We start from the raw sequence: 24,804 nt of genomic DNA, 5'->3' as shown, positions 1-24,804 counted from the left end.
ATTACAGTCAGCAGCCGGGCGAGTTTTGTTCCTACACTAGTGCTTAAGGTTGAAAAACTGCCTTCTGCAACGAAAGTTCCTCAATTTAGGCCAATGTTCGTAGAATAAGTGCTGTCAACAGAAAGTTCCTAAAATGTAAAAATATATCTGAGAAATAACATAAATAAGTGAGAAGTGAAAGTTGTTCAGCAGCCCACTCGAAAATTGTGAGAGAAAAAAAATTATTCAAGGCAACAAGTTTGGTGATAGCAAAAAGCAAGAAAAGTTCTTTGCTCCTGAGTTGCGTCTGTTTGCGCAGTCAAGTGATAGTGATCCTACCTGGAAAATCAAAAGAAGAAAGTGAAAATCTAATTACTCTCCTAAATGCATGAATGAGCGTACTCGCACTGAGAGGAAAAAGGGGTGCAGGAGAAAGCGAATAAAACAAAATTTGCCCAACAAGTGAAAGTTTGTTGAAAAGTTAGCTTAGAAACTTTTCCGTTTGCTGGAATCAGGTTCATCTGCTACTCCGTCTGGTGCATGTTTAACCTATCGTTTTTGGATTACCACAAATACTCACGACTGGCACACTGATGACGTCCCATATCCGAATCAAGGAGGATCTTTACACGAAACCTTCGTTGGGGCCAAACCGAATCGATGCCGACCCTCACAGCGAACCGACTGTCATCCCCCAGAAACCTTCCTTCCTCTTCCCAGCGCAGTTCTATAAAAATCTATTCGCAGCCTCCGCTTCATTGCTACAAAAACCACCGAACAATAATTCCCCTGTCCACACCATCCCGTACTCGTCCCCATCCGTTGACGATGAAAAAGCCGAAGATCTATCCACTCCGGGACCACCAACTCCGTTCTTCCCATCGACATCGACTCAAACGATGGCACACTTTCCACGCAATCTCCTGTTTTCCGCATCTCCTGTTTCTTCCTGTAATGCACACACTACCGGAGCAGCCGGCGAGGAAGAGAAACTTTCCAGCCATGGACAAACACCGCAGCAGCAGCAGCAGCAGCAGCCGCACCACCATCAGGCTCACCATTCGGGTGGTGGTGTCCACCGTGGTGCGGCGGGTAGCGCGGCAACGCCAGAGCACAACGATGTCAAGGAAGCGGCAGCTCGGTCGGAGGTTAGCGTTGCTACTGTGCCTGATAATTGCATTATCGCCCGTCTTATGATAAGAAGCGAATGTTAATGCGTTTCTGGTTTATGTTCGTATGGCTTTTGGCACACGTTTTAGCTGTTAATCGCAGAATTAAATCTCTCACGTTTCTTTGGGAAGGATTCAAGTTTTTCTTACATTTTTTTTTATTATTCTAACAAATGTCGCAGATGATGCCTCCGACAAAAGTACCATTAGTCTTTACCATTTTATCACTTACAGTATTCACACTCGGAAAGAAATTCGATTCCGATACCATGGATAAAGTCATGAAATCAGAAAATTTGAATTGCGATGATTATGATGATGATGATGATTTTCATGATTTTGTGTTATTCTTGATGCATACAACATATTTTCATAAAACGTAACATAGAATCCGGAAATCATAAGTCATTTATCTCATTTTGAAAAATGAACTTCTCTCCGTGCTTAATCTTTTTTACTTCCCTAATCTTAACCACTCTTATGCAAATCCTTCAAATATGGTGAATCTGACCGCTAGATGATATGAACATGAATATATGGTACTACCGCCTGCCTTAGCAGAACATCCGTTCATAGCAATGAGCCTATCATGTCAAAAAGGGTTGAAGACATTCAACGATTGGTCATGCTTCCCACCCCTTGTATGAAGGGCCAAAAGGGAATTGGTCGATAAGCAACATCACTTACACGTACCGGGGATTTAGAGAATCTCCTTCCAAGGGCTAAGTCGCCTGAGTCAATCGTTGAATAAACCGTCTTAATGCAGAATGACTCCAGCAGGTGGGGAGAAGAGCCCGCTCATTATCCACGATATGTTGTTAATTGGGGGCAAGATTAACTCTAAAAAGTTGACTGTTTCACTCTCCCTAGGCACACCGCTTCAAACAAGTGCTCTGATGGTCCCTCCCTCTTCCCGATTCTAGTTTATTTATGAAATGTGGTATATATGGATTAAAATAGAACAATCCCACCAGCAGTCCTTCGAATGGAATAGAGTTGCGTCCTTTTAGTTTCCATAAGTACTTCCAATAATTAGTTTAATTTTTTCTTCTGGTATCCAATATCCATGTGCAGTATTAACACTCGTATTGGCCAAAGTTTTATATAGCAGGAGGTGCTTCATAAGCTAAAACGAATAAAATAATTAAAATAACTTATTTTATGCTTACCTATTAACAAGGTCGTGTGGCTCCACCGTCTGCCCAAAACCTCGATTTTGAGATCAGGCAGACGGGAACCACCCAGCATCGCACCTCCTAGCTTGGCTACTCAAAACAGCATTACCAGGTATGGACACGTGGAGGCGCTAGGCAGGGGCTTGGGATGGCTAGAACTATATTGGACGCTCCTCATTTGCCTTCCCCATTTCATACCCATGGTGAATCTGACCGCTAGATGAACTAAAATTAACTAAACCAGTATGTCTACATGTTTTTAAACCAGCGAGAAATCAATGCTTTAACGAGTGTAAAAAATGTTGTTCCACTAGCGAGCCCAGATATAAATAAATGTTGGAGCACCCAACCTTTCAGAAGAATGTTTAAGTCTGAAAAATCTGTTAAAAGCTATCACAAAAATACCGGCCAATTATGTTGAAAACTTTGGACTTTCGGGTGCCTTGGATTTAAAATCAAAGTTGAAATTGGATTTGAAATTCGAGTTAATATGGGACTTGAAAACGGATTTGACGTAGGGCTTTAGACTTGAATTAGAACTAATTTGTGCTTGAAGTTTTATTTCAAATTGAACTAAAAATTTGACTTAAAATTGCATTTGAAATTGGACAAAAATTTTGAGTAATTTGGATTGTAAATTTTACTTGGAATTAGCAGTGAAATCGGACTTAAATTTGAAATTGGACATGAAATCGGATTTGAAATCATGCTCAACATTGAACTTAAAATTGGAATTGAAATTGCACGTAAATTGGAATTAAAATTGGCTTGATATTACACTTGAAATTACATTAGAAATTAGAATGCAAATTGTACTAGAAATCGGACTTGAAAACAAATTTGGCTTAAAACTGAATTTGAAATTGTAATTAAATTGGACTAAAACTCGAGCTTAAAATAGGATATGCAATTGAACCTGACATTGGCCATTAAACTATACTTTTATTTGAACATTAACACGAATTAGACACGAACTTTTACTTAAAGTTAGATTTGACATATTTCGTCTTACTCTGTGACACGTTTCACATCATTTCTGTCCTTTTTCCATTTGTTCATTTGTTTCTCCATTTTTTATTTCGTTTTTTGTTCTTTTGTGTATCGTTGTCTAGTTTTTCGCTCCCACTCCTTACATTTTGTTCTTTTTCTCTCATTTTTTGTTTTATTGTTCCGTTTTTCTTCGTTTCCTGTCCCATTTTTTACATATTATCATTAACTCTTTTTTTGTTAATTTTCTTCTCCGATCCTTTTTTCGATTTTCGTTTTCGTCTTTTTCTAACTCTTTTTGTCGTTTTTCGTGTTCATCTATTTCGTATTTCCCCTTTATAGATTACCCTGTTTTACCTTTGTTATACTATATAACAAAGGTTTAGAAATTGGTCGAAAAACGCGAAATAGAACCAAGGCCCGGAGGGCCAAGTGTCATATACCAATCGATAGGGTTCGACGAATTGAGCAATGTCTGTATGTGTGTGTGTGTGTGTGTATGTATGTGTGTGCAGCTCATTTTCTATCGCCTGTTTCTCGGAGATGGCTGAACCGATTCATCCGCTATTACTTTTGTTTGAAAGGTATTTATGCCTAGTATATCACCATTCAGTTGTTTCGTGATACGACGTTTCGTTTAAAAGTTATAAGCAAAAATGTGAAAACTACGTGACACGGTTTTTTCCGGAACTACACAACCAATTTTAATGATCTTAGTACCAAATAAAAGCTTTTGCTATGGCTAAACTTTCTACCAAGTTTCATCGAAAACAAATATGCAGTTTAAAAGTTACGCTTAAAAAACCAGTTTTGACAAGGTCCAAATGATCGCCTGTTTCTCAGAGATGGCCAAACTGATTTTTGCGCTATTAGTTTCATTTGAAAGGTAATAAAGCCGGATAGATCACTATTGAATTGTTTTTTGATTGGACGTTTAGTTTGAAAGTTATGAGCAACTGTATACACCACACCAAAATTAACTATAATTTATAATGTTTTTAACCAAGTTAATTTGCCTAATTTCAATTATTTCAATGTCAAACGAGAGATTTTGACACTACGAATATATATGCAAAATTTCATAAGAATTGGTTTTTCCGGTCAAAAGATATTAACCCTCGAACACTCGCGCTAACTTTTGTAACATAGTTACTCGCACGCACAATAGCCCAAAACCAAAGAAAACGTGCGCGCTAGATTTTTGACTAGGAAAACTTGGTTTTAAGTTTATCAAACCTTTGGCAGAGTTTTTTAAAATTGAATGCTCTATCGTCTGGTAGCATTTAAATTTTGACTAATCCCCCTAGAAGTAAAATAAAAAAAATATTTTTCTTCAGTTTCAATATAACACATTGATGTGTTCTGCAAAGTTTTAGAGCATATTATTACAAGAAATTTTGCTGAAGACAGTAACCTTCTATCTCTTCAGCGAAGATAGAGAAATCTTATTTATTGTAAATGCACTTGTAAAATCAATTTTTCTACTTCGGCTCTTTTTGTAATTGTTGTATGACTTTTTCATGTATTACAAAGTTGTACAAATAGTAAAAATACACAACTTTACTGAATATAGTATACCTCTATGTCTGCTTGTTTAGGATCTGTAGAACTTTGATTATAAAAAACACCCTAATTTTGACTCCGAATTATTCGACTACCAACAGACGGCTACATTTTAAACATTTTACATTTGTTGATAGTTTTGCTGCATACCGACACCATTTTTCTATATGAAGAAACGGAATAAAATGCCAGTTAGGGCCAATTGCGGTACACCTCACAAGCTGCTTGCTTCGTTTCTGTGATTTTCTGTCGGTTTATGCTGATCAGTTTTCCTAACAATTTAAAATATTAATACATCGAATACTTCTGATATTTTGCTCATAACAAGTTTATTGAAGAATATACGTTAGTTAAACAATGATTTATAACTATATAACAATATGGCATTCAAAAACCTACACATGTTGTAAAAAATACAACAGCTTGAGTAACCGAAGGTTAATAAAAATTGATGAAATTTATTCAAGAAAACCTTATTGATGTGAACCAAATAGAATGGCATTACAGGAAATTATGCATAGTTCAAAAACCTATAAACTAGGCCTTTACTACGCAATGTATATGTTAAAGAATAATATTTCTTCTTACAACTTAATTTTACTTGCACTTACCCACATTAGTAACAACTTACTTAGCAATTTCAAGAGAAAAGGAACTATCAAAATTTATAAGTGCTGCCAATAGATGAATTATTTTCTGAAGACGTGTCGATTTCTATCTCAAATAGCAAGTAAGACCGTATAACAAAGGTTCCTTTCACCACTAGGTGGATTAAATCAGGTTTTTTTCTTTGTTGTCACGTACATATATCCTGTTTTTCGTTTTTTTCCCTTTACTCTTCGGTTTTCATTTTTTATCTCCCGTTTTTTTGTCTCTTTCTCTCCGGTCTTAACTTTTTCTTAGATCTGTTTTTCCTTTCTTCTTTTTCCCATTTTCCCATCCCCATGTTCTTTTTATATCCTGTTTTGTCTCCTTTCCAGTTTTTTGGTTTTCTCTGTCAATTTTCTATTTTCTCTATTGCCATATTTCTTTTCCATATTTGTTTCTCTTATTTCCATTTCCGCTTTCCCTTTTCGTCTATCTCGTTTTCCCACCGTTTCTTTCACATTCTTTTTTCTTTTTCCGTCCCGTTTTTTCTTGATCTGTCTCGTTTATCCACCTTTTCTTTCTCTCTTTCCTTTTTGCTGCCGGCTGTTTCCTATTTCTTTTCTTTTCCAGTATTTTACTAGTTTTAAACCTGATTATCCTCTTATTTTTCTCTTTTTTATTCCATTTTTCATCATTTTGTTCCATTTTTCTTCATCATCAAACCCATTTTTCCATTTTTCCTGATTTTCTTTCTCGTTTTCTTCGTTTTCCTTATGGTTTTCCATCTAGTCTTTCTTTCTCATTTTCCTTGTTTTCTCTTGCACTCCCCTTCTTTTTCGTCCAGTTTTTCTTCTTTTTCTTCCATTGTCTTCTTTTTCGCTTTTTTTCTCATTTTACATCCCGTTGTGTCTCCCATTTCGTCGCGACTTTTCTTTCGATTTTCTTTTTTTTCGTGCCATTTGAACTCAAAATCATAGTTGAAATTAGACTTGACAATGGACATGAAATGAAATATGAAACTTGACTTAAAATAGGAATTGATATTGGCTTTGAATTTGGAAATAAATTAGATTCAAATTGCATTTGAAATTGCACTTAAAACTTGACTTAAAATTGGATTAGAAATTAGTGTGCGAATTGAACATGAAATTAGAATTGAATTTGAACTTGAATTTACGCTTAAGTTAAACTGGAAACTAAACCTGAAATTTAATTTATCACTGGACTTGAATTTGGTTTCTGTGGGCTTCTGAGTTACATAAATAATTTGTGTTTTCCTTTTATTTACTCGTATATGACTCTATACGCGGTCATGACGTAAACTGTTTTGGAAAAGACGGAAGTGTATTATGCGAAGATGATTATTTCGATGAACGATTAATCACGAGATTTACCGGAATTCTTCTCGGCAGCAGAAACATCTTCTTCTTCTTCTTCAGCAGCATAGAGCCGGGGTGGCTCGTGCTGTTTCAAGCACTCGTCTCCATTCAACTCGGTCTTGGGCCACTCGTCGCCAATTTCCTAGTCGTCTCAGAAGTCGCAAATCGCTTTCGACCTGGTCGAGCCATCGTGCACGTTGGGCCCCCCTGTTCCTGGTGCCGGTGGGGTTGTTGAAGAGGACCGTTTTCGTCGCACTGTCGTCCGGCATCCTTACGACGTGTCCGGCCCACCGTAGCCTGCTAACTTTCGCTAGATGTACGATGGGAATCTCCCCAAGCAGTGCCTGTAGCTCGTGATTCATACGCCTCCGCCACTCTCCGCTTTCAGTTTGTACTCCGCCAAATATCGTCCGCAGCACTTTCCGCTCAAACACGGCAAGGGCGCGTATGTCCTCCGTAAGCAGCGTCACGGCTTCAAGTCCATAAAGAACTACCGGTCTAATAATGGTTTTGTACATTGTTAGCTTCGTGCGGCGGCGTATGCTTCCTGATCGTAGCGTTTTACGAAGGGCAAAGTAGGCCCGATTTCCCGCTTGGATGCGCCGCTGGATCTCCTTACTAGTGTTGTTGTCCGCGGTCACCAGCGATCCCAAATACACGAACTCTTCTACCACTTCTAGTTCGTCGCCGTCAACGGTTACCGTCCGTGGGAGGCGCGCATTTGTTTCCTTTGAGCCTCTTCCTTTCATGTATTTGGTCTTCGACGCATTTATTTTTAGCCCAATTCTCCTAGACTCCGCTTTCAGTCTGGCGTAGATTGCCTCCGCCGTCGCAAAGTTCCTGGCTATGATATCGAAGTCATCTGCAAAGCCTAGAAGTTGGCTACTCTTGGTAAAAATCGTGCCTCTCGTTTCAATGCCCGCTCGTCGGATCACCCCCTCAAGAGCGATGTTGAACAGCATGCAGGATAGACCGTCACCTTGTCTCAACCCTCGTCGCGTCTCGAAGGGACTCGAGAGTGTCCCAGAGATGCGTACGAAACACATCACTCGATCCAATGTAGCTCTGATCAGTCGCGTCAGTTTGTCCGGAAAACCGTATTCGTGCATTATCTGCCATAGCTTGTCTCGATCGACTGTATCGTATGCTGCTTTGAAATCGATAAAGATGTGATGCGTGGGCACGTTGTACTCCCGACATTTCTGCAAGATCTGTCGGATAGTAAACATTTGGTCCGTAGTTGCGCGAGCCCCCATGAAACCCGCCTGATAATTCCCTACGAAACCTTGTGCTATCGGTGACAGCCGGCGTAACAGGATCTGGGAGAGTACCTTGTAGGCGGCGTTTACCAACGTAATACCACGATAGTTGCAGCAGTCTAGCCGATCACCCTTTTTGTAGATGGGACAAACCACTCCTTCCATCCATTCCTCCGGTAGCTTTTCCTCCTCCCAAATCCTCGAAATAACCCAGTGAAGAGCCTTTGCTAGCGTTTCCCCGCCATGTTTATAAAGCTCTGCCGGTAGGCGGTCCTTCCCAGCGGCTTTATTGGTCTTCAGCAACCTGATTTCTCGTTTGACTTCTTGGAGATCAGGTGCTAGGACATCACTATCTTCCATGGGCGCTCCTAGGTTAATTTCCGTTCCGCCTCCTTCTGCGACTTCGCCATTGAGGTGTTCATCGAAGAACTGCTTCCACCTGTCGACCACCTCGCGCTCGTTTGTAATTAGATTCCCTCCCTCGTCCCTACACATGTCAGGTTTCGGTGTGTAGCCCTTCCGAGTTTGGTTCACCTTCTCATAAAACTTGCGCGTGTCATTAGCTTGGAATAGTTGTTCTAATTCTTCACGATCTCTGTCCTCCTTTTGGCGCTTTTTTCTCCTCAGGATCGTGGATCCTCAGCAGAAACATAGAGCATAGAACATCGTCGCATAGGAGTTTGTGGTGCGTGAACGGAAATGATAGACTTCGGAGAATATAACAAAACTAGGTGTTATACTACCCAATATAATGGGCGCCAGTAGTTTAGTTAGTAAAACATTTGAGTACCAAGCAAAAGAGCATGGGTTCAAGCCCCACCTGCCATTGCACAATCCAATATATTTTTGGCCCATATCGAACTTCCAGTTCATCCAATTAATCAGTCTTCGCAGCAGACACTTCCTCCCTTTTCTGGAAAGGTTATTTGGTTTAAATTAAACTAGTTGAGCCCGAATCTTGCGATCCGGAAAATATAAATGTCTGTTTAGAATTGGGAAATCTTCGGATACATTCCATTGGCCAGTGTTTGCGAAGATGTTTAATGTTTGTATTAGTTATTTGAGTTCTTATATTGCATAATATAGCTATAAGATGATGTACATAAAAGAGTCATAGGCGGAAACTGAAACAAATAGTTTTTATGGTAGTATTGGTTTTTATTTAACTGAATAAAAACATCTGGCTGTTTGTAACATTTGTATAGTCTGATTAGAGTAAAATGTTGCTTAGAAAATTCTTGATCGTTTGCTATCATTAACTCATTATTTAAAATTTTGTGTTTTGGTCCGGTCTGATTTCACACCGACCATATGATATTGCAACAAGCAATCGAGTTGAGCAGGCGAGTTGAGCAGTCGAATCAAGCAATTGAGTCAAGCAGTTGGGTCGAGCAGTCGAGACGAACAGTTGAGTCGAGCAGATAAACCACGCTGTCCAGTCAAGCAGTCCAGTCGAGCAGTCGAATCGAGTAGTTAAGCCGAGCTGCTCAGTCAAGCAGTCAAGTCGATCTCTGTAAGAAAAATCGTTTTGTCAAATTTGAAAACAAATATGGTTATTTCTTCCCCACAGAATCATTGTCTAATGGTTGAACACAAAGTAATCCGCACACACGAAACTACCATTTATTATTTTTGTGAGTTAGACAGATTCCTGATTTAAAAACCTTGAATATTAAAGAAAATTTAGGTATTAACTCCTCTTGAGAACATGATAACCCTGAAAAGGACCATTTCGTTCGATTGTAAAGGTGTTCATGGAGATGTTTCTCTCTGTTGCTGATCGATGCACCCTGTGAAAAAACAATTCTCGGGTAATTTTTCAAATAGAACTATGTGACAATGAGAGATTCTCTTCGCGTCTCCTCTCTTCCAGTTTTCACAAAAATCAGTTTTTTGCAAAATTGATGTGTTAAAGTGCATTAGTATCGCCGTAAAAAGCAGAAGACGTCAAGAGAATCTCTAATTGTCACATAAGTCTTTTTGAAAAATTACCCGTGAATTATGTTAGCATTTCAATCTTCACAAAAAAATATCAGTAGAAATAATGAAATCAATTGGTTCCGTCATAGTTGTCGGACATTCTCTCTAATTTGCGTATCTGCAATAATTGACGTTTTTGCTTATTTGCAGATACGCTGAATATGTACCAGGAAACTATTGCACATAATGGATGTCCATCCAGTAAATAATTCGACTCATTTAAGAAGTTTCACAAATAGTACTGAACAGTAGAACGTAGCAGAGTGTGAAGAATGCCCTAAAAATATTTGATGAAATACGATTGGATCGTGGTGGATGATGAAACCTACCATTTTTAAACACATTTTTAAACTTTGAGGCGAACATACCACTGGTTGAAAGCCCCATTAAAAAGCAAATAAATAAATAAATAATTTTTAAACAAACTTCTAGACAAGGATTTTATACCCTTAATATAGAAATAGGGCGAAGCACCTAAAAAGCATCTCGATCAGCAAGCACTTCATCCGGATTTTTCTGAATCATCAACGATGACATCTTAGATAATTTGCTGGGTTTGGGGGGAGTAGAAGCTGCCAGAAGAGTGGAAGCTTTGTTCCATCAACAAAAAGAGCGAATGTAGAGCAAAATTGGTGCAATTATCGCGGCAATACACTGATGAACGTCACCTATAAGATACCATTCCAGACCTTGTTACGTCATCTATCGCCAGTAGCGATAGATTTAGCAGGATAATACCAGGTAAACGCTCTGGGGACCCGTGATCCTACGAAAGCTGTTCAAGATGTCGAGAAAACTTGGCTTTACTGAAATGTAAGAAAACCAGGCGAAACCTACCATTAAATATTAGATAAATTCCGTACAATTTCGTTGAATTTCAGTATACACACCGATCAAAGTGGGATCAAAGCTTCACAATCCGGAAAGTGCTTCAGAAATATCGGGGGGTACAACGTGCCCTAGTATAATTTTTTCGTGGATTTCAGTGCAGCATATGATACAGTCGAGCGTGACAATCTATAGCAGATAATGCACGAAAATAATTTTATGGATAAACTAGCGCGGTTAATCAAAGCTATCCTGAAGCAAGTGACGTGCAAGCTACGTGTGTGGAGGCACTTCGAATCGTACAGAGGATTGCGACAAAGGGATGGACTGTCCACTATGTTATTTATTACAGCCATTAGAGGCATGCGTGGGTACCAAAACGATCTTCAGCGTGTTCATATATTTGAGATCTCTTGTCACCGCTTACAATAATACGAGTAACGAATTTCAAGCTGGAAGTCAAATCTACTTTGACCTTCGCAAGACAATTCGATCAAGAAGCATACGCTGCGGTACAAAACTAACGGTGTTGTAACGATGTGTTGATATCCACTTGGTACATAAAACGCTGTAGCACTATGGCAAATAGCAATACCCTCTATCTGACTCGAATGATCTCCGTATACAGCGCAGTGTACCATCCATCGATGCCTTAACCTTAATCAGTGCGTTCAGCTTATAGGGAAAGCCGTTCTGATCCACAATTTTCCATAGCTCTTTGCAGTCGATGGTGTCAAGTGCAGCTTGAAAATCGATTAACAGATGGTGCATGTGCGCGCTTTATTCAAAACCTTTTTAGAGGATCTGTCGCCGCGTGAAAATTTCGCCCATCGTTGACCGACTTTCAATGAAGCCTATAAACGCTCACAAATCTGTCCACAATTGCCGAGATTCAACAAAAGTTGATTTAGGAAAGTACACTTAGGTGTCATTGAGAACGTTTTCGCCTTTCTTCACAGTCGATTTATCGTTCAGCTGATTGATGCCCAAGTAACAATTTCTGTGCTATAAAGCCGTAGGCATATTTTATAAGAGTTTTATAGTGGTAGTACTGAAGCTAATTTGTTTTTATAAAGCAACATACTGCATTAAATAAATTTATCTTCAAGATATCCTGAAATGGTTTGGGACGACCTTTTAAAACTCTTTCAATAGGCTATAATGGCGAATAAAGTACAATTAAGTTTGATAGGGATATATGAGTGTCAAATAAAACTCATTCATTAAAACCAAATGAAGCCCCCCAACAAAGGATTTAACTATGTCCTAAATACGTATTAAAAGACTCTTAGCCTTTTGGTTATCAGTTTGAGTCAATGTTAAAGCAATTATTGGTTTATCCCAAGCAGCAATATTAGCTTTTTGATAATCTTAATGCTGTTTTTACGACCATACTCTTAAATCTTCTTTTAAAGCTCGTAAACATGAAAAGTAATAACAAATCAATGAATAGCCTTACTTAGAACCAGAGAGGGCAACGATAGAGGAGAGAGTTGGAACCAAGCTTTAAAATCATCTACAGATATCTAAGTTTTACTGCACAACATCCTATCGTAGTTTTATAGCGGTTGTTTCGACTTGAATGAGAACTATATATTTCAAAGCAGCAATTTGATTTTTATTGTATTCTTTGAACGGTTTTTATGGCCAAATAAAAAGCATCTGCCTAATAACATCTGTAAAACCATTTTAATGACTAGTGCTCTCCAGAAAAATTTTAAAACAATTTTCAGGCAAACTATAATGCTGCTTTAAACCGATTTGGATGTAGCCTCTATATTCTACAGGATTTTTTTCGAACTCTATAAGAGTAATGTTAAGTGCAAGTAGCTTTATTACACTGACTGAAAGCAGCAATAAAGTCAACTGGATTTTTCGATACTTGACAGCAGCCACCATAAACTGATATAGCTTTTCGTTCCGCTCTCCAAAACTATAAGGCATGAAACTATGCTAAATATGTTTAACTAGCCTGTTGTTGTTTAAACAACGCAAATAAATTCGATTAGGTAATCGTAATATCCTGTAACCAAACTGCATCGGCTGCATTCTGCAACATGAAAACACATCGATATCAACTTCATTTTTGTTGCTCTCTCTCTGCATTGATGCAATAGCTAGCATTTTTGTTTCAAATCTAACAAAAATGACAGAATGTCAATATAGCCTAGCCTAAAAAATAGGTTTTCGGTGATAATCTCTATACACTCTTCTTAACAACTGCAAAAAATATGCTTGGTAAGGGTATTACCTTTTCAAGAGCACTTTAAAACTGATAGATTTGTTGCGGCTTGACAAGCAACCACAATGAGATTAAGCTTGTATTGAGACGTTTATTGCTATGCCTTCTCATGGGAGTACTAAGGGAAGTTTGACGAGAGACGTTGCATAGTTAACTGGTTTAACAGTATTTTTTAAGCAACAGCAATAAATGTTTTATTTGGCTTCGTCAAACCATTTTTGCCGAAAATCCATCTTATATTTATTATAAAACTGTTTATAAAACCGAACTATGCAAATACTTTTATAAAGCGAAAAATTGCTTTGAGGGATTGCATAAAGCTATTTTGAATCGTGTGAACCAACTGCAGTCTGGAAGATTCAGAAAAAAGAACAAAAGTTTTATTGCGGTTGTTTCTACAACCACTATAAAAGCTGCTGGTTATATACAACATCTTTCATTAAACCGCTCTAATCTTATTGTGATTGCTGTCAAACCGCAACAAATCTGTTAGTTTTGTAATGTTTTTGAAGTGGTAATTCTCTGACCAAATAGATTTTTTCCTGCTGTTATGAAGAGTAAATAGAGTTTATCAAGGAAACCCTGTATTTTTGCTGGGCCATGTTGACATTTTGGAATTTTTCTTGACTCTAAAACAACAATTCAAGCTATTTCATGAGGATAAAGCAAAAATTGCCGAGATAAAAACATTAGCAATGCGTTTCTATGTTACACAATGGAACTGGAATGGTTTTGCTAGTAATTGGAAAAGACTAATCGGATTCATCTATTTTGTTTTTAAAAACTGGCTTCCTTAAAGTGTACTATTTTGAAGGCGCGTTCATTTTATCATCCTATCATCCCAATATTTACGATAAAATTTAATGCGTTTATGATGTGTAATTACGGAAGATGTTGAAAATTTTCAGTTTACTCAAACAGATCTTTTTTATTTGACAGCAAGTCTAGAACTTTCCTTTGTACGGCCACATACTTTCAAGTTAACAAAGCAGGCTGGTTGGTACTTTATGTTTCATAGCTTTGTTAAATAAATCGAAGAGCTGCATCAGTTTCTGGCAGCTGCTGTTAAGCAACAACAAATCCAATTCACATTATAACTGCTTCCAGCGGAGCGTAATAAAACTACTCACGCTTAATACTACTCTTAAAAAGTTTGTAAAAACCTCCTGTAAAATACAGAGGCTACATATAACTTGGTCTACAGAAGCATTATTGTTATTCCAAAAATTGCTTTAAAAACCATCTGAAGAGAGGGCACTAGGCATTAACATGGTTTTATAGCAGTTATCATGAAGAAGTTTTCATCAATTTTATAAATTTGGTCATTAAAACCGCTAAAAGAACACAGTAAAACTCAAATTCTTGCTTTTGAATACGGCTCTCATTAAAATCGCAATGACCGCCTTAAAACTACGATAGGATATTGTGCTGTAAAACTTAGAAGTATGTAGATGATTTTAAAGTTTGGTTCTAACTCTATTCTGTAGCATGGTCCTCTTTGGTTTTAAGTAAGGCTTTTCATTGATTTGTTATAGCCTTTCATGATTACGAGACTTAAAAGAAGATTTAAGAATATGGTCGTAACAATAGTATAAAGATTATCAAAAAACTAATATTGTTACTTGGGTGGCGTCCTTAACTTCGCTTCTGATTGAGACTGGCAACACTTTCACGTTTGTCGCAACGATGAAGCTGCCTTCTCCGCGGCCATGGTCCATTTGGGTCCATTTGTCGAAGTGCTGCCTCCATCTTTCGGTCCCCTGACGATCGTTAGTCAAGATAATACCATTCTAATACTGATTTATTTCGGCTCGCGGCACAAAGCCTTTGTGGAATGCGTTGAGTTTCTGATAGAAATTTCGCGTTTCCCGAAAACAATGCTGCTGCTCCAATTCTGCGTACTCCTATGACGCAGTGAAATTATTTTGTGTTTTTCGACCGTAATTATTTATATAGTAAAACGAGTAATAATGCATAAATTTGAATTATGTGATTGCGAAATAAAGATTAAGGAAAACACAATTTTCTTCCATTTCCCGTACTTAGATTAAAATGACAGATTTTTATTTTTTTCCTATTTCAAATGTACGAAAGCCGCTACGTCTTTTAGCTCAGCAAATAAAAATAAGAATAGAAAAGTACGAAATCGCAATAAATTCATTTGAGTATGTTGCCTCTCATTGCATGTGTGTGCAGTAGCCCATTAATACTTTATCATTTTTTTTCTCTCACTGTCTTACACTTCCAGAAAGCACCATCCTCCTTCCCCTGGCTGACGGATACGACCAACAATAACGACTACTCAAAGGCCAACAACAATAACCACCACCACCCGCACCATCACCACCACCACCATCATCACCATCCGAGCACCTGCCGCCATCCGGAGGACTCGAAAGTGTCCCTGAACTGCAACAGTTCCCCACGAGCCGGTCCAGGAGCCGCCGGCACTCACCATCCATCAGCCTCGGAGGGAGCAACTCCCGACTCCGGCAGCACGACGGCGACGGCCGCGATACCCAACTTCAACCAGATGCCCGTACCGGGTTCGGTCCAGGGCCAGAATCCCACCCAGGGACTGGTGCACTGGATGAGCGCGGTAATGGCAGAACACATGACGTCAAACTCGCACCACGATCCGGCCGGTGTCGGGATGCATTATATGTGGAATGGACCGATGGAGGTGAGAAAAAAACCTATAATTATCTATCGCTAAATAGCTTTCAATGATGGTTTTTTCCGAAAAAAAAAATTGTATACGCAACGTTCTCAACGTTTACGGCGAATCCACTCTTCGCACGAAGTAATTGTACCATCCGATATAATTTGTCATCTCTGACTGGATGTTGAAACATTCGTTGAACGAGAATGTGCTAGCTGTGACAAAAATAAAATTTATTTGCAGCGATAAAAACTGGGAGTAACGGGGTGATTGGTCACTATCCATCACGGTTTCATCTTCACCAGCGATAGTACACGTTTTCTTAAAGCAAAAGCAACAAAGCTTACCCTTCTGCTTTCGAATATTGCACTCACATAAAGCGCAGAACATAAAAACCAGCAATACATAAACGCCAAACTGGCTGATTGCATTGCAAAAACATCCTTCGCCGAGGAAACGTTTCTTTTGCCACATCACATGAGCGCCACTAAAACGGTTTACCAAGCAGAGAAAGAGAGTGAGAGTGAGCAGCGAACAAAGATTTCACATAGGAAAGAAGTTATTTCTTGGCTATGAAAAAATATAATAATAAAGGAAGAAGCGAGTTCGGCGTCGAAAAATATATTTCTTATCCCCTATTTTCCTATAACACACACCCAACCACCCATCCTTACATATGAACGAGAATGAACCACTAGCGCCGATGCCACCCGTCGGTCCCCTACATCGTTCGTAATCCTTGGCAATGGAAAACAAAACAGAAATATAAAAATAAGGAAGCGAAATCTCGCGCCCGTCGAGTGTGGAAAAAGTCTCAACGGGCCGGCGAGTGAGTCGGGTCAGGTTCGCCACTCTCGTCATACATATTCTCCCCATGCCCTTACCCAAGGCAAGGCACCACGGCCCTCCGCCACGGCACAGACACACAGGATCCTGTTTGATCCGCGTTTCCTTTGCCTTGCCTCCGACTGGGAAGCACCCCCACGCCGCTTTAACAGAGTAGCAGCAGCGGTGATGATGACGACGTCGACGGGGACGAGGACGACGACGACGAATCGTCTGGGTTCATTGATGGACATTAAATTGGAGAAAACTCGTTCGGTAGACAAACGGCTCGTAGGAAAATAAGAGAAAAAAACTTTTCTAATCCATCTAAAAGTAACTGCATGTCTTTCTTATATAGCTTCATAATTTATCTGCTATTCCGAAGATTTTCAAAAGAAGTCAATTATGCAGAGTAAAACATATAAGACAATTCCATTCTTAATATTGAAGATTACCGACGAATAACGCCAAATGTTTAATCCTTGTAAAAGACTAAAATAAACAATACAAATGTCGAAAATCATTGAAATATCTATACTAACTCCCATAACATGCTTAAAAGCTGAAAATTTTTAAAGCAAAATAACGCATTCAATAAGCTAGAACTTTATACCACAGACAAACAAACGAGACACTCGCAATAATTTCATCGTCCAATAAAAAACCACTCATTTTTAGAAAAAGCATGTTCGCAACATGACCACACCGCCGCACGTGTTTTCAGTATAAAACCATACAGATGTATAAACCCTTCAGCTTAAAACCCTGCAAATGCAAACTTCTCCGCAACATGTACAGTAGAGATTTGTATAACGCGGATTTGTAGAAAGCGGATTTCTATAGCGCGGGTACCAAGATATTTCTATTACGCGGTTTTCCGCGTATAACAAATACACGTAGCATATGTATATTGAGTTAATTGGGGCTAAACTCGAATTTTAAGCGATTTTGAACAGATACGACCGTGGTGTCTTTTAAGAAGTTGTAGAGCATATAACAGTTGACTCTCTAAGTGATATACGGAAACCACAAAGTTACGGGTTGGCCTGCTGGAGGTTCCGGAATATCCGTTGAAATTTTCGTATTGGTAAAGTTGGTTAAAATTGGTAAAATATTTTTGAAGTAACTAAGGTCGGGTAATTGGTAAAAAAAGTAATAAATAAGTGACCTTAGGAAACCGTAAGGTGGTCCTCCGGAAAATTCAGAATATATCGTGAATATTTTGAGTGTAATTTGACTATAGTCTAGTCTACTAATCTACTAGAAGTATATTTCGACTATTTGTAACTCAATTTGGCCATTGGATGGTTCACCGGGAGAAAATTCAAAGCTTACCTGAAATTGGTCACTGGACATGCAAATATTTTTAATTTGTAACAGTTCAAAATGAAATGGAATATCAGCAATCCTCAACTAAATGGCCGCTCACGACTCGTCATGGCCGCCAAAACGTGCACTGTAAAATTAGGATTTGCCGTCAAAGTGTACAATAACTGAAAATTCATATGGAAGTCCGCGCTACAATTTGAAAAAGCTTTGAAATAAAACATTTCGGAGTCAGAAACTGAAACGATGCAAATACTGCAAATGTTCGCTGACAAATAAACGAGGTTATTTCGCAAGTTTGTTGAAATTACCAATTTCGCTAGTGTAATTTGATAGATGTTGCTTTATTGCTATTTAATGTGGTTTTAACCAATTGGTCATTCACCATTGATAGATGTGTATAGTAAACTGAACTACCGGTAACATTTATTATACTTACAAATCTAAAAGCAAATATACCATTTTTGTATAAGCTCTTCACCAGGTATTGTGCTCTTTTGGGAAAATTTTAACAGAAATCTAACCATCGTAGTTAGCCATGGCCATTCCGTAATCCGCGTGGACGGAATCTAATATTTTTATGGGCTTTGCCTGAGAAAAAGTAAGAGAAAAGTATTATTGCTTTTGTTTTCACCTTTTCCTGGACAATTCAGAATGGAGCTTCTTGTAAGAGCGAACAGGCTACGAAAACTCTGTTGCTTTCCTCAATGCGATAAGTAGTTCGATGCCCTTGATCATCAATTTTAATCATTTAATGTCGGATCTTTCGATGCATTTCATAGTGACCATGTTGAGTCACAACTCACAAACTGCTGAATTTATATTCCTATTTCACATTGTTCAATTCGAGGTTGAATGAACATAATTCCGAACTCAAAGAACAATTTTCGCTCGTTGACCACTTTTACGGATGTTCCGGATTTGGTCCGGATCCGGATGGCTTCTCAATAGCACGGATTGTTTACTTTACTTATATTAGGCCAAATAATAAGCCATAGGGACTTTAAAAAATTTTTGAAGCTATGAGAAGACTTCACAGAAATGAAAATTTAGCGGATGTTCCGGAAGCTCTGGAAGACCAAGAGGGGATTTTTTCTGTCTCACCAAGGACATGTAAGATGGAAAAGTATATACTTGACATCTTTCCCAAAGGAACCATGATCGTGTTGATTCAAAATTTCGTAAAATTCGGGTATAACCCCAATTAACTCAATTTCCATATGCTACGTGTACTTGTATAACGCGCTTCATATAACGCGGTCCTAATTACTCGCGTTATACAAATATCGACTGTATTACAGAGAGTGCTAGTGTGCAAGAAAAATGTGTAGGACGATGGTTTTTAAAAGATTTTTTTTCGATGTGTCATCCCAAGTAACAAATTTAATTTTAAGATGCTTGAAGAGGTTTCCAGCATTTGCTCCTTAAAACCGAATATAAAACTTGCTATTCTACAAATCTTCGATAAAACAGCCATAAAACCCTTATAAATCTGGGGAGGCCCACACTAAAGAAGGTTCTCAAGAATATTTCTAAAGGTCCTTTTAAAACTTGTAATTCTTATCGATATGTATTCATAGTGACTTCCAAGAGTCGGTTGAAACTAAAAGAAAACCATCACAAGTGTTGATGATTTTATGGCTGTCGTCTCAAAGAACACTTGCAAGACATCATACACTTTTCACAGTCTTTATTTTTTTAAATTGACTGAAAGCTATAAGAGAAAAAGCATTCACAGATATTGCTTTTCCAAAATGGATATAAATGAAAATAAAAGCACCTGCTTTGTTGTCAATCAATGAGAAATTTTTCATGTCACGCTCAGTTTGTCGATGTTTTGTGACATGAAAGTTAGAAAATTTTAACGCGCCGGTTATTTTCGTTAGATTATTAAAAAATTTAATTAATAAAAAAAATTCAATAATTTCATGAAGAAGTTGATAGCTACCAAATTTTTAACAAATTGCGGCAAAAAGTCTTTTAAGTGTCCGAACATTTATTTGAAAATATAAGATCACTTATGGTATTGCATAACAACACATTTATAAACGCCCATATGCAATTGGCTAGAATTTCAAAAGTAATCCAAACAGTTCTGTTCGCCATTTTTTCAATGGTTTTATCTAAATCAACCTGAAAGCGCTTATTAGACTAACATGTCTTGCACAAGACAAAGAAAAATTTTCCAAGAGGTCGATAAGTTCATCTATACTTATTGTATTCTTGAAGAAGACAATTTGTGCTTGAACAAGAATTGTTTGAATTACTTAAGGGGACCAAGTTTTTTGCAAGATAATCATTCTAGTATAAACAAAGAAAACGTCAACAAAGTGTCAATGTAAGTTGTTTTTTGTGCTGGAGGTTCACCTACTTATATTGAGTTTATTATTTTTTAAGTACAGCAGTCATTATGCTTACCCATATAAATTGATTTTAAAAATTAAAAATGGGCTGCACGGCAGTTCCATGCGTAAAGTTAATCTGCAAAATTTTTTATATACTTTGTCGTTACAACCGTCTTTAAAAAAAATATGCTTCAACTGCTTCAACCCCTTCGAACATTTTCCCAACACCTCTATGACTCTATATTCATGACACTCTCTATGACCTCTATATTCAATTTAAAAAATACAAACTACTCTACAAACCGGCACCGGCACCGCCTCCGCCAAAATACAATCGAACCAAATTTTCTAATAACATACAAATCTACCATTGATGCATCATCACCGGCATAGTCCTTCCTCAGCTCATTTGGAAATCTTCATTGTTTTTTGATTTCGCTGATTTTTCATATGAAATCTTGCTAAAGTTTCGCGCTAAAGTATTTGTTCAATTTTCTCCTGGTTCAGATGCCCATTTTGACAGATCAGTTGTTTACGCTCGAATGTTCTTTCGTCAGAGTATGATTTCTCTTACAAGAATATACGGTTTTAAGACGGTTTTATGGTAGCATTGTTAAGACAAACCAATCTTGCAGAAGAATGTCATAAATTTTTGTCAAAACTATTGCTAGGTTTTAAGGAGCGCCGTTTTTGAGCAGAAATCAAGTATCCTTTAAAACCACTTATAAGGTGAATTACACTTATTGATATTTCAGTTTTATACGTATTTCTTCAAGTCTCCTTCAATCATACTTCAAAAATGTTAATCAAATAAGATAACAATCACTTGAGGAAAAACATTATGAAACCTGATAGATTTTGCAATGCTCTGATAAAACTACTATAAGAAATGCATAAGACCAATTTGCTATTGGATTGTTACTTGGGATGTCAGTTCGTCAGTGTTTATACGATATAAGCACAAATGACATCGAATGGCGTAAACCTGTCACGTAAAAACCAGAAAAGAAATCGATAAGAAAGGCACATACATTGCGAAAAGAGAGTTATTAAGATATTAACAAGCTTATTTTTGCACATCTTAATCATAAAGAGACAGAGAAAAACGCTCACAGCGACCAAGTGCAATCGCTTGCAAACGTTTGCTCTGCTCCCGAATGATGTCAAATACTGTTTCATTCTTACAACTATTCACCATGCGCAAAAGAGCACAAGTATAATTATATAGCTAATTTTGCGTGTGACAAAAACTTTAAAAATAATTAGGCCTTATTTTCCGAATATTATCAAAACCAAATTTTGTTTTAATATTTGCTATAGATACTACCGATTATATTCTATGTTTTTCATATTGATTGATTAGATTTTTCCAGCTGTATGTCGGTGTTTCTCAGTTCCAAAAAAAAAATCTTTAAAAAAAAGACAAAAATAAAAATGCTATGGGAGCTGGGTGTGGCTCGTGCTGTAATAAAAGCTTTTCGTCACCAGCTCATAGAGCGTCTCAACACGCGCCAGTCAGCTGCACCCTGGTTCCTCTATTCCTTGTGCCGATGGTTCCTGAAAACAATAGATTTCGCTACAAAGATGTCCGACTTCATTGAGATGTGGCCGGCCCGCAACCTCCAGACTTTCGCGAGGTGTACGATGGATATCCCTATAAATTTCAAATTAGGGTTGGCTTTTGGTCACGGGCAATATTTATTTTTCGGTTGCAGTCGACATGTTGAAGGGCATTGATTGACAAAAAAGAATTGTGACCAAAGACCCCAAACAAATGAATTCGTCAAGCACTTCAAGTTCATTGCTGTCAATAGTCACTGTCCGTGGAAGGTGAACGTTGTTTTCTCTGGAGCATCTTGCCACCATATGTTTGGTTCTTGACGCATTGATTATTAGCCCTGTCCTCCTAGCCTTCATAATGAAGTGCATCTAGAAGAAAGTAACAAAATTCAAGCCTTTTTGCCTACCGCCTGCAATTGCTTGCAATCTCCTTCTGAGATGACTCGCAGTTCTGTAAGGGAGAGGGGGGAGATGTAGCGCTCCTACCCAGCGTATCTTAAATAACACAAACTGGGCACGGGTTTTTGATCCCGAACGACATCGACCGGCAGCGGTAGCATTTTTAGTTTTTAGTCCCGCACTTAAAATATAAAATAGTTTTTTCACATAATACCCCTGACACAGTTTCGTCAGTTACGAGTCAGCAAAAGCAATTCTTACGGTTGTTTTACGTTTACTTTCGTTGACAACTCCAACGTAGCTGTTAATTGTTTTGCTTCAGAATAGCAAGCCACCAAGCGCGATATAAGTAGGGCCTTCAACGTTAGGTAGCAATAAATGAATAGAAGAGTCTTAAGTTGCCTGTCCAGTTAAGGCCAGTGACTCCGTAAGTCTCTTTCTAGCGATAGTAGGATGTATCCATATAAGTAATAATACGATTCTTCGTGCATAAATGCTACATGCGTTGTACGTAACGTTTATCAAAGTAGGAACATTGTATACGTTCAATCCTTAACAGATTTCGAAGTTGTGTGGGGTATTTGTGTGGTTTACAACTTTTCGTCAACTAAAACAGTTACTAATAAGCAATTCGTAAAGCGAAACTATGCAGCTTATACCACAATGTTTCTACTACGTTCTAAGATAGAAACAACCATATTTAAAAACCTGTAAAATTTTATCGGCTGATTTTGGTGTCGCAAGTCATGGATCACCTGTGCTACCATGGGACAGAGAGGGTTAAAACGAATCAGTCATACTAAACCAAACAGTAAGTCAATTTTCATGATCTGTTTCTACGTTGAATAGTGCTTTCCTCTGATAATCGGTACACGGTACGCGCTAGTTTTTAAAAAGCTGAAAATTTTACGCAAAACTTTTCTGCGGCTTACAAAAGAAGAATACTGATTTACAAGCTGCAGAGGTTTTGGAAGTGGTAAAAAAATGTCGTCCGTGACCAGAAAACTTATTCCCGCCATTTGTGGGTCGCACGCTATGTCTGAAGGGTGCGATTATGCAACTTTAATGTACATAAAATTTTCTTTCACAATGTGTTAGTACACGTCTTCACGATTCAGAATATGCTAATTTTAAAAAAATCCATCGGGAAAAAATTGAAAAAAGTCAATTTGAATATTTTAGCAGTGATCAACCGGGTACAGGTGTACGGACTTAGTAATTCCATAATAAAAGGTGCTCCGATTTTGCTCAAACTTTGTGGATTTGTTCTTTTTATGAAAATTTTAGACCCGTATTTTTAATTTGGCGCTTAGGGTGCCCCCTCTTGAATTGGGTTGGTCCAAAAAATCAGCACCATAGTCTTGACACCTTCTTTTGAATACTTAACTTTTGAATGCCACTACTGCCACGAAATCTTTAAATATCTAAATTTTTGTGCTTGATGAATGAAAATTGTTAAATATGGAGAATTTCACTTGAAATAACTCGAAACAGTGGACCCCTCGTTCGCCAAGTGACCAGAACAGTATTAAAAAGAGTTGATTTTTGGCTAACTTCAACATTTTTATCGTGTGATATTCCCTAAATTTGCTATATAAACAAATAACAAATGACATGGTTTTGTAAAAAGAAAGGATGAGGCTATCAAATTAGGTGGAAAAATTTTTGTAGCGACAATTCCAAGTGTCCCCATATTAGATTATGACAAGAAATCTACTTTTTGCCACATTACTCGGTTTTGTTTAAGATCTAAGATGGCCGCAACATAATTTGTAAGCACTATCTTTTTTTTTACAAAACTATTTTTTGGGAATGGTTAGGAAAGAGTGGAAAGGTAAGGGGGAGGGGGTAATTGGTAGCTACGTATAACAAGTTGTCGTTGTGACTCCTACCTTTTGTCCAAAGCTGGAAGGTGAATGGCCCAGCTAGCATTTTCATATGTATAAAAAAGGTAAAAATCAGCATTACCTGCAGATATACATGCTAAATAAATCGTATTTCATGCGCAAAATTGGCATATCCGTACTATTTTGGAGGCGATATACGTAATGTAATGTATTCAGCTGAGCGATTCAAAAGTTTTTGGGTGGTTTTTCATTTCGACGTATCTGACAATGAGAGATTCTCTTCGTGTCTCCTCTCTTCCGTTTTATACGGCGAAATTAAAGCATTCAAAAGAAAATGTTCAAAACATTTAGTTAGCCAGTGATTCCGGCAACCGATTCGTGCAAAGCTGATGTGCTAAAATGCATTAGTATCGCCGTAAAAAGCGGAAGAGAGGGGACACGAAGAAAATCTCTCATTGTCAGATTCGTTGAAATGAAAAAGTATCCGAGAGTTAAGTATTTAAGAGAAGAGACACAGATGATGATTTTAGCACCACCCTAAGTGGTCTAAAATTTTCATAAAAAGAACAAATCCACAAAGTTTGAGCAAAATCGGAGCACCTTTTATTATGGAATTACTAGTGCGTACACCTTTACCCGGTTGATTACAGCTAAAATATTCAAATTGACTTTTTTCAATTTTTTCCCGATG

General features: G+C 37.9%; 1 protein-coding gene across 1 annotated transcript in view; it reads left to right on the top strand.

Moving 5' to 3' along the window:
* Window positions 1-572: 572 nt before the first annotated feature.
* Window positions 573-24,804, top strand: part of LOC128742380 (zinc finger protein rotund) — a 135,502-nt gene continuing 111,270 nt past the window's right edge. The window contains exons 1-2 of the mRNA XM_053838724.1: window positions 573-1,127; window positions 15,398-15,832. Of these exons, the coding sequence (XP_053694699.1) occupies window positions 573-1,127; window positions 15,398-15,832 (990 nt within the window). The remainder of the gene's footprint in view (window positions 1,128-15,397; window positions 15,833-24,804) is intronic.

The sequence above is a fragment of the Sabethes cyaneus genome, chromosome 3 (assembly GCF_943734655.1).
Source record: "Sabethes cyaneus chromosome 3, idSabCyanKW18_F2, whole genome shotgun sequence".
NCBI classification, from domain to species: Eukaryota; Metazoa; Arthropoda; class Insecta; order Diptera; family Culicidae; genus Sabethes; species Sabethes cyaneus.
The sequence above is the reverse complement of the archived record's forward strand: the minus strand, read 5'-3'. Positions and strand labels throughout refer to the sequence as shown.